Consider the following 14284-nt stretch of genomic DNA (forward strand, 5'->3'; position numbering starts at 1 on the left):
AAAATCTAAATTTAGGAATATACTTAATGATAGCATCATGCTAAACTTCTATTCTTAGGAAACAACAAATTAGAAACAAAAATTGGGTTACCCCCCAAGTAATATACTACTTGATTTTTAGCACTGTTTTGAACAGTAAAATGTTTGTGTCCAACAGTCTATTTACCATAAGGTGTGTATTCTCAATACACAGTTGAGGAAATGGTACGTGGTTTAATATCCCTCTATGCTTGGAGTAACTGAGAACTGAATAGTTAAATGGTTTCCCAATAGTTAAATGGTTTTCCCAGATAGGAAAATCAAAAATAGAAATAGGAATAGCTATTATATGTTTGTTCCCATTCTCTGGCTCTTTCCAACATAGGTTCATCAAAAACAATCTTGGTTTTCATTTGAATTTTTAGTTGATTAGTACTTTAGTGGCAATTCCTAAGCCTCTAATTAACAGTGTTTATAACAAAAATCTTTAATGTCCTTGCTAAACATGCATTCATTTTCAGTATAAAACTTACAGCTGTGCTATGTGATTTTGTGGGTGGGGTGGGGACACATGTGCGCTTTTGGAGCACCTAAAAAAGTGTCGGATCCTCACCCCCAGAAAAATGCACATAGACACAAAACATTATCTAGTTAGGGAGTTCACAGTCCTTCTGACATTGTGGGTCAACTTGGTCTGTAGACCCCTGCTTTAAAGGAAAATGGCTTCACTGAGCAAGCTCTATTTAAATTTTATTTTGGTTGTGTAACTCTCAGAAAAAATCCTAAGTGGTGATTATATAGGTTATTTTGCAAAGTTGGGAGTATTCATACTAGGCAGATATTATAGGGGTATGTTTAAGATAATTGACTCTAATAGTATATAGTGTTCCAGCTGACCAAAGCAAGCCTTTTAGTGGCATTAAGTGAGCTTTTGTGATCTATCTCACTGCTATAATAAAGGCGGAAACTATTAATAGTAATATAAGAGTCTCCTGTTAAATGTGGGTTTTTAGAAAGCTCCCTCTTGGTTATTAATTCTATATGCTCTGTAAAAATACAAATTGGTAATGTTCGGTATGCCATGCGTCACAACCAACATAATAAATCTGCATTTAATTAATGTAAAATGTATGTTCCACAAATCATATACTTTATTTAGAATAATAACCCAAAAATATGATAATATAAAGACATTTTAGGTTAATTTCTGATATCTATTTCATATTTGCATGCTTAATTTTCTTTCAGGAGTGTATTTTGAAAAAGTTTTAAAGAGTTCAGACACTTCCCTTTGGGTGAGAAACATTCAAATGTATCTATCAGGGATTGTTGTGACATTAGTTGGCGTCTACTGGTCAGATGGAGCTGAAATTAAAGAAAAAGGATTTTTCTATGGTTACACATATTATGTCTGGCTTGTCATCTGTAAGTATCCAGGAATTAAAGGTTCTGGGTAGATCTCCCCCCCACCCTTTTTCCTCAAGTTAGATGTCCATTTTAAGCCTTTATAGCATTTTGAAATTGTTCCTTTGATACTGTGAATACCAGTTTGAAGATGTAATTTTGGTTTTATTGACTTACTTTTGTGGCAAAGCTATCCCAAAGCAATTTTGCCTTCACAATCAAACGTATCTAATGTATTAGCAATAAATGTGTACAGTTTAGCAGTAGACTACATAGCCCTTTGGGCATCTGAAAAACAATGTTGTTTTGTAGGAACTATGACTCAGTACAAAATCTCTCAGATGGCTGCTTCTAAGGAAAATAGTATTTTCCTAGGTAAATTAGTATGGCATCTCTGGGGGTGAAAACTGCCTCACCATCATAGAATGTTTCATTTATTTGAGTGTTAAGATTTTCTTTCTTTCTGTATGCGAGTTCTTGCTAGTGTTGGAGGCCTCTACACTTCTGTTGTGGTCAAGTACACAGACAACATCATGAAAGGCTTTTCTGCAGCAGCAGCCATTGTCCTTTCTACCATTGCTTCAGTGATGCTGTTTGGATTACAGATAAGTATGTCTTTGTTTGTACTGTAAGTTTTTAACATGGAAGAGCTTCTCACTTCCTTGGTTCATTTCATCTTTCATTAAGTATGGCAGTTGCTTGTAGAGTTTACAGAAATTCCTAGTTTTGTTACAATTTATCCTACAGGTGCAGCAGTTCATAGTTGTGTGGAATGTGTGTCCACAGTACTTAGGTTGTTTAAATGGTTCTAGAGCTGAAAGTGAGCGGGCTACTCAGTAGAAAGAGTGTTTCCGCAGACAAAGCCTCCCTCGTTAATTTCCGCAGTGGACTTAGAGTAAACTTGGCTTTTTATTCTGAGGTAAGAACAGAAAACTTCTTTCATTTCCCCCTTAGTTTGTACCTTCCTGTTTTAGACTTGGATATAAACTGGTTTTGAAACTACAATCCAAATCTAAATTTTCTCTTTAATAAAGCTATTTGTTTCATTTAGTATGTAATTAATACAAAATTCATTACTATAGCTGGCATTCTAGGACCGCCTTTATGCTGGTCCTTCTAATATAATTTTCCCTAGCCATATCCACCATTAGTTGGCTTCTGAATTATTTAAGCAGTGATACTGACTTAACATTTCCTGGTGTTTTTATGGTGTGATAATTTTCTTTACTGATCAGTTATACCATAAACTAATACATGAGAAAAATCTGTCAAATATCAACATTAAGTAAAAGAAACAGATCTGGCCTATATTTACAATTGACTTGTTATAAATGCAAATAGAAGAATACCAACCTTGTAGAAATCTTAGAAAAAAATTTGATAGTTTGGTTCAAATCTTGCTTGTACCATTTATTAGTTGTAAAGCCTTGGGGAAGTTACTTAACCCATGTCTTAGTTTCTTTGTCTGTAAAATGGGAATGATAATAACATCTGTCTTGTAGGGTTGTTTTAGGCAAAGTGCTTAGAACAGTGCCTGGCACAATAGTAGGTAGGTATTCTGTATAAAGCCAACTACTTACCATTTCAGTAACAGATATTTCTTAGGCCCTCCTTCTGATGTTTTTCTTAACTGATTTGTGTGAACTTTCACTTGTAGTTCTGATCCATCCTTATGCTCAACAAATCCTATGCCTGTGCTCCTAAAGAATATTTGGAAACAGTATAAATGCTTTTTGGTCAGTGTCCTTAGAATGTCTTAGCAATCTTAAGTTTCCTATTTAGATTTAATTTACCCTCTTCCCCTTTTTGGAAGGCAAAGCTAGTCTTTTCTAGTTAGGGATGAACTAAAAGTCATAGCTTGATGTTGTTTCTCTGCATGACATTTTTAAAGCTATTAAGACTGTGCCATTGTACTCCACATAGAATATTGTTTAGTTTTGACATAAGGATTTATTTATATGATGCCTATTTGTCAAGTTAGGGCAAGTTGTAATTCAGTTGTGTCCAGATTTTCAGGATTACGATAAAAAAAAAAAGATGTTAGCAGAAAATGGAATTTTACTCATTAAATCACCACCTCATCTCCTATTCAGAAATCTTCAATGGTTTGAATTATTGGTCACCTAACTCTTTGAATTTTGCTCAACTGCCTTTTACTCTACTAACCTTAACTTTCACAGGTTTCTAGTTATCATGGAAAATCCTTATTCCACTGCGTTTTCTTTCAATCAGCATATAGGGATGTTATTATGTTCTTTGTCAGTGGTCCAGGACAGTCATACTTGCGTTCTTGAAAAGTATGTAGTCAGTGATTGTCACTCCCTTGATTTCACTACTTTTTCTGGTGAGTGGGGTGGGGGTGGAGCTAGAATTGATGACCTTTCTAAACCTTACCATCATCATATAGGACACTTAAATTTATTTTCCATGTAATCTGATAGTGTAAACCCACAATTGAAAGTCTTCAAAATTTTAATCATTGTTACATAGTTTTAAGAACACAAATACAGATTCCTTTTTTTTTTCTTTTCAGCACTCACCTTTGCTCTGGGTACTCTTCTTGTATGTGTTTCTATATATCTCTATGGATTACCCAGACAAGACACTACATCCATCCAACAAGGAGAACCAACTTCAAAAGAGAGAGTCAGTGGTGTGTGATTTTAGCCTCAAAAGAGATTCCTACTAAGACTAAACCATTTGCATTAAACTAGAGCCTTAAGTCAATCCCAGAAGGTAGCTTAAAAAAAACAATCAAAAACTGTGTCGCATAAGCATTAAGAAGAGAGCTATGTGAGTGTATTGCTACAAAGATTTAATGTGGCCTGTTTGGAATCAACCTGTTTTGTTTTAGAGTGAAGGATTTTTATTATTGTATATATAGTGTACATATAAAGTATGGAGATGATGTGGTATTAAAAAAAATCATGCAAGGCTACAATATTTAATTAACAAGGTTTGGGATTATGTTAAGGGTTAAAGTGCCAAAGCCATTTCTGTACTAACTGTTCTCTTGTGCAGGTACCAGGGGAGAAGGGTGACCCGTCCTTATTCTCCAGTGCATGTACAGTATTTGGTCCCAGCAGCAGTAAAGACCTAGCTCTTTTCTTACAAAAGAGAGGCAAAAACAAGACAGGCTAGTTCAGAAACAAACTGAATATATAACTTCTCAAACTGAATCTATTTCATAACTCAGACAATGATTTCTGGGTGGTGACTGAGTACTCCTCTAAAGTGCTGTATTTGTGCCATTCATTGTCTGGATTCACATTTCTTTGCTCTTAGATGATATACTTTTCTTCAAAAAATATTTCTAATGTCACTTTTGTACTTTTTTTTATGAAGTATGTTTAACTGTTGAGCTCAATAATTTGTGAAATTTCAGTGTATTTTTAAAAAAATTTCTATAATGTTATGGGAAAATTCAGCAATAAACTTATTTATATGAAACCTGTTTGATCACTATTTGTATTGTAGATATGGCCATTAAGATAATGCAAAAACAGGCTTCCCTGGTGGCTCAGTGGTTAAGAATCTGCCTGCCAATGCAGGGGACACGGGTTTGAGCCCTGGTCCGGGAAGATCCCACATGCCGTGAAGCAACTAAGCCCATGCGCCACAACTGCTGAGCCTGCGTGCCACAACTACTGAAGCCTGTGTCCCTAGAGCCTGTGCTCCGCAATAAGAGAAGCCACCACAATGAGAAGCCTGTGCACTGCAACCAGAGAAAGCCCGCGTACAGCAATGAAGACCCAACACAGCCAAAAATAAAATAAATAAATTAAAAAAAAGAGAATGCAGAAACATAAACAGAAGCCCAAAACATTAAATTTTTTACTTTCTGTATGTTGGAATTTTATCTAGGCTCTTTGGTTGCAAAAAATGGCTATAAACCTCCTCCACCTAGCCTTAAAAAAAAAAAAAGAATTTATAAGGACTGCAGTCAAGGCTGTATGGCTCTAGGTTGTAGGAATTAATGAACAGCCTTTTCAGAGAGCTGCTTTCAGAAAGACTTGGCTTTAACCATCACTGTCCCTTGTGTCATTTTACTCAAGATTCAAATATAAGGAAGGGACTTACCTGGTGGTCCAGTGGGTAAGACTCCATGCTCACAATGCAAGGGGCCCAGGTTCGATCCCTGGTTGGGGAACTAGATCCTGCATGCATGCTGCAACTATGTGTTCGCATGTCTCAACTAAAGATCCCACACGCAGCAACTAAGGCCCGGCGCAGCCAAAATAAATATTAAAAACAAACACCCCCCCCCCCAAAAAAAAAAAACAAAACAACACCAAATACTAAGCAACCTACCACAGATCTGGGAAGGGGAATGTTTGTTCAAAGAAGGGAGGGAGATACTGGATGTGTAAAAAATGTCCCAACTTTTTATTCCATGGCTGATTTGTGCTAAGGAAATACTGATGATACTTTAAGTAGAAAATAAACAATCTGGAAGATAGTTCACTTAAAATTGGAGTCTTTTCTAGGATTAAGAAGGTATACCATACTTGCCAATATAAAACTATGCTCATTCAACTAAAGAAGCTTTAATTCATGCTAATTTGCTTCTCTATGCATAAAATTAGATTGTCATTGGTATTCAGAAGATTTCTAGTAGCAATAGTTAGAATAAATTATAACAGATCGGAATGGAAATTCTCAGATGAGGATAGCTGTAACCATCAAAGAGATCACATCCTACTCATGTTTCCTAAGCAGGTCACACAAAATATACTTACCAATATGCAGATACATGAAACTGTTTGAGAAACTCCATTTCAAATGTGGTTTAATGGACTAATTTTTACAAAGATCCTAATTCGATATCTGTAAATTCCTTGTTATTCAAATGTGTTCAATGCCCCAGTTCATAGTCTGGTAAGAGTTACCTGTATACGGCCATGAAAAGTATGAGACCTGTTCTCTGGGAGTAGCTGTCAGCTGTATTGACAAAAAAGCTCAATTCTGTTCTCCCGAAATTTATTAAGAACAGTCATAATTCTAAGAAAATTGAGATTTTTCTTCATCAATTTTAAAACATGGAAACAGATAATCTCAGTTACAAGAAGAGTTTCTGGGTGAATGGCACTGTAAGATGTCAAGGCAGAGGAGATCAGATGGCAGAGTAGGAGGAAGTGGGACTCACCTCTCCCCATGAACACATCAAAAATATACATGTGGTGAAAAGATGCTCATCATTGCTAATTATTGGAGAAATGCAAATCAAAACTACAATTAGGTACCACCTCACACCAGAACAGCCATCATCAAAAAGTCTACAAATAACCAGTGCTGGAGAGGGTGTGGAGAAAAGGGAACCCTCTTACACTGTTGGTGGGAATGTAAATTGGTGCAGCCACTATGGAGAACAGTATGGAGGTTCCTCAAAAAACTAAAAATAGAGTTGCCATATGATCCAGCAATCCCACTACTGGGCATATACCCTGAGAAGACCATAATTCAAAAAGATATGTTCACCCCTACGTTCACAGCAGCACTATTCACAATAGCCAAGACATGGAAACAGCCTAAATGTCCATCGACAGATGAATGGATTAAGATGTGGAATAAATAAACAATGGACTATTACTCAGCCATAAAAAAAAGAATGAAATAATGCCATTTGCGGCAACATGGATGGACCTAGAGATTATCATTCTAAGCAAAGTAAGTCAGAAAGAAAAAGACAAATACCTTATGATACCTCTTATATGTGGAATCTAAAATATGACACAGATGAACATATCTACGAAACAGAAACAGACTCATACGTAGAGAATAGAGTTGTGGTTGCCAAGGTAGGGAAGGAATGGGAGTCTGGGATTAGTAGACGCAAACTATTATACATAGGATGGATAAACAACAAGGTCCTACTGTATAACACAGGGAACTATATTCAATATCCTGTGATAAACCATAAGTGGAAAAGAATATGAAAAAGAATATGTACAACCAAATCACTGTACAGCAGAAATTAACACAACATTGTAAATCAACTACACTTCAATAAAAAATTTTTAAAAAGAAAAAAACAAAAAAATCCTATCTATCTATCTATCTGTCTACATGTGGAACAGTCTCACTGAAAACTAACTGGAAACTGGCAGAAAGACTCCTGTATAGCCAAGGCTGTAAGAAAGATCCACACAGAATCGGGTAGGAAGGGAAGAGAAGTGAGCAGGTTGGGACCTGTGCCCCAGGGAGAGGACTCAGAAAAAGGGAGATCACACGGGTGGAGATCCTCCCTGGAAGTGAGCACTTCAAGCCACATATTGGGCACCCCAGCCCTGGGTCTGGCACAGGGAAGGCAGCCCCCTGGCTGGTCAGAGGGCTGGTGGGACAGGAGGGCTGTGGGAAGCCTGGACACTGCTCACGAGGAGTGTGCACGTTTGCGCACAGACACAGTAGGGGACTTTAACTCCCACTGTTGGTGGGAATGTAAATGGGTGCAGCCACTTTGGAAAACAGTATGGAGGCTCCTCAAAAAGCTAAAAATAGAACTACCATATGACCCAGCAATTCCACTCCTGGGTATATATCTGAAGAAAACAAAAACACTAATTCAAAAAGATACATGCATCCCAATGTTCATAGCAGCACTGTTTACAACAGCAAAAATATGGAAGTAACCTGTCCATCAACAGAAGATGTGGTATATATACATGAATATTAGCCATAAAAAGAATGAAATTTCGCCATTCCCAACAACGTGGATGGGCCTAGAGATTATACTTAGTGAAATAAGTCAGAAAAAGACAAATACTCCGTTATCCCTTATATGTGGAATCTAAGAAATAAAACAAACAAATGAATATAACAAAACAGAAAGACTGACAGCTGTAGAGAACAAGCTAGTGGTTACTAGTGGGGAGAGGGAAGGAGGGAGGAGCAAGGTAGGGGTAGGGGCTTAAGAGATACAAACTACTATGTATAAAATAAGGAAGAAAGATATATTGCACAGCACAGGAAAATATAGCCATTGTTTTGTAATAACTTTAAATGGAGTTTAATTTATAAAAATATTGAATCACTATGTTGTATACCTGAAACTAACGTAATATTGTAAATCAACTATACTTCAATTAAAAAAGAAAAACAAAAAACCCTCAAGCCAGAGTTTAAACTCTAATCCTTTGTCTCCGGTAGACCACAATGACTTTAAAAAGATTTAACGGGCTTCCCTGGTGGCGCAGTGGTTGACAGTCCGCCTATCGATGCAGGGGACACGGGTTCATGCCCCGGTCTGGGAAGATCCCACATGCCGCAGTGGCTGGGCCCGTGAGCCATGGCCGCTGAGCCTGCGCGTCTGGAGCCTGTGCTCCGAAATGGGAGAGGCCACAACAGTGAGAGGCCCGTGTACCGCAAAAAAATAAATAAATAAAAAGATTTAACTTAGTTTAACAAAAGTCCATTTAGTACTTATTGACCATGAGGAAACTCAGATGATTTTTTTAAAAGATAAAGATTTAATAAGTTGATAAATCACTTAATAAAATATGGACAATAAAATATAGATTCTGACATAGAATAATAGTTTCAGTTCTATTCTAAATAGCAAGGCATGTAAGAATAGATAACTAGAATTCATTTAGTATTTTAAAAGCAATTTTAATTAGAAATTACATCCTACATACAGGTGTTATTCCAAGAAGTGTCATTCCGTTGGCTAGGACTGAGCGGACAGCTCTGAAAAGATGAAGTCTGGCCTACAAAATAAATTCAAGAATGATTCAAGGTCAATTCAGTAACAGGCTAACTGTGAGTGAATAGATAAAATTCCTGTTAGAAGTAATTCTAACTTTCTTCTAATTTAATGTACAACAGTATCTCCAAGTGCCCTAGGGTTTCCTGTAGGCAAAAGGAAGACAAATTCCTAGGATTTGTTATAGTAAGACTGGCACCCAAGGGCCGTGGAGTGGGAGTAACAGTAACACCATAAAGTACAGCTTCAAATAAGGGGAGCTAATCACCCTGGTAGGAAAAGGTGTTTCATGGTCCAGTATGTTGGAAAGTAACAATGATTGTTACAGCCCAATTCTAATTTTTACCTTGAGTGTGTAAGTACACTTCTGTAGGTGAACAACAGGATGCTATTTTAAAAACACTGACAAGACTGACTCAGTAATAAGTCTGAGGATGCTAGAGATTACACAGCAAAACTCAACATAACATACCCCGGCCACTTCAGGAGGACTGTTTTTTATGTGTAGTGTTTTGTGTGCCACCGCTGCAAGATGACTGAAACAGGAAGAGAATAATCATGATTAGGACCAGCTAATTTCCTGTGTAACATATAAGCTTGATATCTAATCTTACTCCCTCAACTTAGAGAAATCAAAGCCGAGAGCCACTAAAGTATATTTCCAAAGTTGGGAAGTTGAGGCTGAATTCACTGCTTTTCAATAACTGGCAAAGTGAAACACACTAAACTCCGGTTTTAGATTTTTGGTCCTGGTTCTACTAATACCAGGTGGTATTATGATTAGTTTCATTGTTCTTAAGATTTTGATTTCATTGTTAGTTTTATGAGTATAGGGGATTCTTTTCTAATAATTAGTTTTCTCTTATTTAGGCATCCCTCAAGATGAAATGTTTAACACGGTCTGGCCTGTCTCCTTCTGTACTGGGAGGAGGTGGGGTAAGACTAGTTATCAATCCACTCTGCATACAGTGGCCACTCTTCTTTAAAATATTTTTTCTGTTTAGGTTATGGCAGCAAGAACAGTGCCAGAGAAATGATGCTTATGAAATTAGTTTCAATGATTAAGTGACATTTAATAAGACTTTCTGGCTTCTTCATCTCTATATGTCTAAGTGGAAATTAAAGGAAAAAAAATCTATAAATCTGGGGAAGAAAGGTAAAAAGCATATTAAAGGAAGAAGTCCCAATAAACCTTTGATTTCAGTAAGTCTTGAGTAAAAGCAAATACTTCCTTTCTTAAATAGCTTTATGAGAAGATACAACTGTTGCTATAAAACTCAACCTCTATTCAAACTTTCTAAAACAGCCACCGTGAAATTTCTATCCAAGTGTCATCTACTCGCTTTCCAATTCATTCTCTACCCTCCATCAGACTGACTTTTCTGTGCCTCTGCTTAAAACCTTTTCATGGACCCCACTGCCCTGAAAATAAGTCAGAACGCCTTAGTACAGAACACAGTTGTTCTCCCAGAAGTGCTTTTAATGGATCATGTTCTTGCTCAACTCTGGGCTTTTCCCTCCTTCTCTGCCACCTTGCTTCTCCTGACTGACATCTACTCCTCTCCTCTGAGAAGCCCTCTCTGAATCCTCAAGGCTGGGCTAAGTGCCCTAACATTGCCCCTCATGTCCAATCTATCCTAACACGTGCTGTACTGTGATCACCCATGATGTACCTGTCGGTTCCCGTTCACTAGACTCCAGTGACCAGACCTTCAATCACTGCATGAATGAATGAATGAATGAACATTAACTGCTAATTTGCAAAGATGAAGCAAGAATTCCTGTAACTTAAAGCATAAAATTTTTTAGGCCAATGGATTTGTCTATAGGAGACCTTTAGATGAAAGAAAGGTCCTTTGTCATATCAAATGTCTTTTAATACCCCAAAATAGCAAGTTTATAACATACCTTAGAGTTAGAAGGTAACTGACAATATGCCTGGGTTGAAGGTCTTGGGCTGACCTATAAAGCACCTCATCGAACCTAAAAGAAAGATGACAGGAGTGGTTGGCAGGGGAAGGCTGGGCTCATATTACACTAAGCTAAGATCTACGATATAAGGTTGACTTGATATCATTAATGGTAGAAGATATATGAAAAAAGACCTTGTGTAAATTTGAAGGTAAAGGCACATCTTTCTTTCTTACAAGTTCCTTGATGGCAGGTACTTTCTAAATCACCTTGAGATCCCAAAGGCCTAGCCCAAAGCAAGGACTCAAATCATGGCTGTTAAATGTACAAAGCCTCTAGCCATACTTAGGAACATAATCTAGCAAACAAGAGTCTACTCACTGCCAAGAAAACCAGGTTGGCTTATTTTTCCACACAAATTAGCCAAATGTTAGTAAACTCACCCCTCATCCCAAGAAAGAACCACTGACCACTGTGTGGCAATCAGAGAAATAGGCCTTGTTGTTAACCCTCCATATCCCTTCCAGATATTCGTCAGTCTCTCCTGACAAGTCTGGCTTCACCGATAATGCTCATGAGAGCTCAGAAGTATGATCTCTTGCCCAGTGTATTTGAAGCTGAACTGAAACCAAGAGGCAAATGAAGGGCTTATGGTCTCAGGGATGGTGCACAAAGGCAGGGATTTTCCTTCACTTATCACAGAGGGTGAGAAGATGATCATTTCTACACTAAAAGGTTATGCTTTTACCAGGCTTTACGTTCTCACACCATGACCTAAAGGATGTTAGACAGCTGGGCTAATTCAATGGTGATAATATTTTTTAAGCCCAAGGATTAGCCGTGAGCATGCCCTCTGTCTGCTCCCAAAGGGCAGGCAATCACTTTTTGGTCACACCTTTGGAAAAGCGCTGTCTAGAGTCACTGGCCTGTTGATTCCAGTGGTCAGCAAACTACAACAGTTATTTCACGGAGCAGAAGCAGACTTGATAATGTTAGGAAACTGTACCTGAGAAGATGCTGGAGAATGGAAACAGACTGTGGCTCTTGTAAGCAAGCAGTGTTGAAATCATTTAGATAACCACATCCAAAAGTCTCTTCCAAACTGTTATCACAAGTTTAAACAACAAAGGATTAAACAAGTCATCCTAGGACTCAGTTGCAAATGATGAACATCACCTCATAACTCACAGTCTTGCTTTCCTTAATACAGTCCTAGACTCGGAAGCTACCATCATTTGACCCGATGCCTCAGTTTTTCCTACATCTGTTTCTTCATCTGAAAACGGAGTATACTCTTTGGCAGGGTTATTCTGAGTACTAAATAACGTAATATATATAAAAGCATTTCGTTTCATAGGTGTGCAATACATAAATGTTTAAAAAACCCCACAAGACCCAAACATAATAAGAGGTCCACTGTACTTCAACTAGTTTTGAATGTGAGATGTCGGAGAAGCCCAGAAAACAGGGCCTTTGGTCTCGGAATCACTCCATCCAGACCCCACCCTGGGAAGGACAGAGCGGCCCACTGTTTCCCTGCAGACCCTTCTCACCTGTGGAGGCGGGCGTGTGTGTACTGCAGGAAGACCCCCGTGTCCCCGCGACTCTGGAAAACACGATCCCAGCTGAACTGATAGTCAGATAACAGGAAACCTCTGAAGTCCTAAAATGACAGAGGAAGTTTTCAGCGCTGGGATTTGTCCCAGTACCAAATAAAAGGCTCTCCCGGGAAGCAGTCTTCACAGACCTGAATGATGAGGGCTGCGAGCCCCACCCTCTCTGCTGTCTCCTGGGGGTTCTCCAGCTCTCTGGTGGCTGAAATAGACAAAGGCAGCTACTTTAACCTTGCATGAAACTGTACAGAATCTGGGACTAAAGTGGAGATAAAACCTAACAAAACTATATGCTGACAGCATCAAGAATAAACAGGTGTACAACAGGCAATTAACTGTCCTAATGTGGGCTGATTTAACTTTGATAATGATGTTTTCAAGCCTTTGTTACAAGGGAAGAAACACGAATTTATTTTTCTTACAAACATCCCTTGGAAGACATTAGATAGAGCTGGTACTTATTTTTCCAAAGGTGAAGATTAAACAAAGCCATAAGGACTTGGGACTTGCTTCTGATTATGGAACACAGGAACTTTGCACAAGCACTCCAACCGTGGAGTGACAGTGCTGAAGCTGCCCAGGAAAAGAGGCTCAGGGTGTATCAATTCCCATTACTAAACTGAATAACAGCCCAGCAGCAAGTCTAGGAATTCTGGCACCTCGAATTAGCAAAGCTATTTGTGCCAAGGTTTATGAAAGTTCAATGGAGGGATGGTCATAATAAATCACACTGCACAGAAGTCCAGCAAAACATAAAAGTGCACGTAAGTTATGTCTGTAACATCAAAAAAATGAATTCACTCTTAACAGAAGCCATGTTCTGTAGCATCCTCAATCGAATCTCATTTAGAACATCTTCCAGAAAAGTAACATCTCCTCTTCGAGTCTTCATTCCCTGCACTACCCCAAAGGGCACGTGCTGGCACCTAAAATGGAGAAGGCACTTAGTTCACTGAAAACTGAAAAGGAGCTGGTGATCAAAGAATATAACAATACGCTTATAGAGAACAGTCTTAACTTTAACTCTCATAGAGAGGTTTTAAAAAATTTACAAATTGAAATATGCTGTGACGTATGCCACAGAAGATGTTAAACACACAGCTTCATTTCATAATCACTAGCATATGATTAAATTACTAGTTGCCTTTATGGAAAAAAAGGAGATGGGAATTAAGAATTTTGAAAATCAAGCCACTGAGAGATGTCTAATAAAACCATTTATTAAATGTTTATAAGCTAGAAATTAATATAACCAGGACAAAAATTAGCACAAATCTGTTTTTTCACACTAACATCTTGAAACAAAGAAGTGAATTTTGAATGAAAATCTTTAACAATCTGCTACATTTTTGGACATGGCTGACCTAGCAAAACTTTAATCTTGAGCAGGCAATTAAGAGCCATGCAGACAGTACGGTACCTTTCTGCCCAGTCATATCCCATGATCTGCAGCATTTGGAACACCTGCTGAAAATGCTTTTTTTGCCCTTTATCTGTCTTGAGAAAAAAATTTATTTAAAATAAAAGAACACTGATAAGTTAATCTACAATAGGTTGGACATAAATCAAATTAAAATATTTGAGTTTTGACAGACTAGAGTCACTGTCAGTGGATATGTTTTAAATAAGCACACAAAGCAGATGCCACCAGAAGAAGGTCTAAGGCGAGTCCTCT

The 14284-nt window shown here is 37.9% G+C and overlaps 2 protein-coding genes across 11 annotated transcripts in view; one reads left to right on the forward strand and one right to left on the reverse strand.

Annotated features, from left to right (window-relative positions):
- SLC35A1 (solute carrier family 35 member A1) overlaps window positions 1-6628 on the forward strand; it is a 29609-nt gene extending 22981 nt beyond the window's left edge. For 2 of the 4 annotated variants that reach the window (XM_029223326.1, XM_029223329.1), the window contains exons 6-8: window positions 1228-1404; window positions 1858-1992; window positions 3917-6628. In XM_029223326.1, the coding sequence (XP_029079159.1) occupies window positions 1228-1404; window positions 1858-1992; window positions 3917-4044 (440 nt within the window). In that variant the 3' untranslated portion in view covers window positions 4045-6628. The remainder of the gene's footprint in view (window positions 1-1227; window positions 1405-1857; window positions 1993-3916) is intronic. The other 2 variants (XM_029223327.1, XM_029223328.1) reach the window with 2 other exon arrangements.
- The window catches only part of RARS2 (arginyl-tRNA synthetase 2, mitochondrial), a 118918-nt gene that overhangs the window by 21630 nt on the left and 83004 nt on the right, over window positions 1-14284 (reverse strand). For 2 of the 7 annotated variants that reach the window (XR_003793642.1, XR_003793641.1), the window contains exons 13-21: window positions 14030-14106; window positions 13411-13535; window positions 12744-12811; window positions 12550-12659; window positions 12003-12098; window positions 10994-11068; window positions 9558-9621; window positions 9018-9089; window positions 2964-3083 (exon numbers count right to left, since the gene is read on the reverse strand). Coding sequence is in view for 2 of the 7 variants with exons in the window: in XM_029223323.1 (XP_029079156.1) it covers window positions 3060-3083; window positions 9018-9089; window positions 9558-9621; window positions 10994-11068; window positions 12003-12098; window positions 12550-12659; window positions 12744-12811; window positions 13411-13535; window positions 14030-14106 (711 nt within the window). In the remaining 5 variants the exon portion in view is untranslated. Of the gene's footprint in view, window positions 1-2001; window positions 3084-8832; window positions 9090-9557; window positions 9622-10758; window positions 10805-10993; window positions 11069-12002; window positions 12099-12549; window positions 12660-12743; window positions 12812-13410; window positions 13536-14029; window positions 14107-14284 lie in introns of those variants that run through there. The other 5 variants (XR_003793643.1, XR_003793644.1, XM_029223323.1 and 2 more) reach the window with 5 other exon arrangements.

This window comes from Monodon monoceros, unplaced genomic scaffold, assembly GCF_005190385.1.
Source record: "Monodon monoceros isolate NGI ecotype Baffin Bay Population unplaced genomic scaffold, NGI_Narwhal_1 Super_Scaffold_15, whole genome shotgun sequence".
Lineage (NCBI taxonomy): Eukaryota > Metazoa > Chordata > Mammalia > Artiodactyla > Monodontidae > Monodon > Monodon monoceros.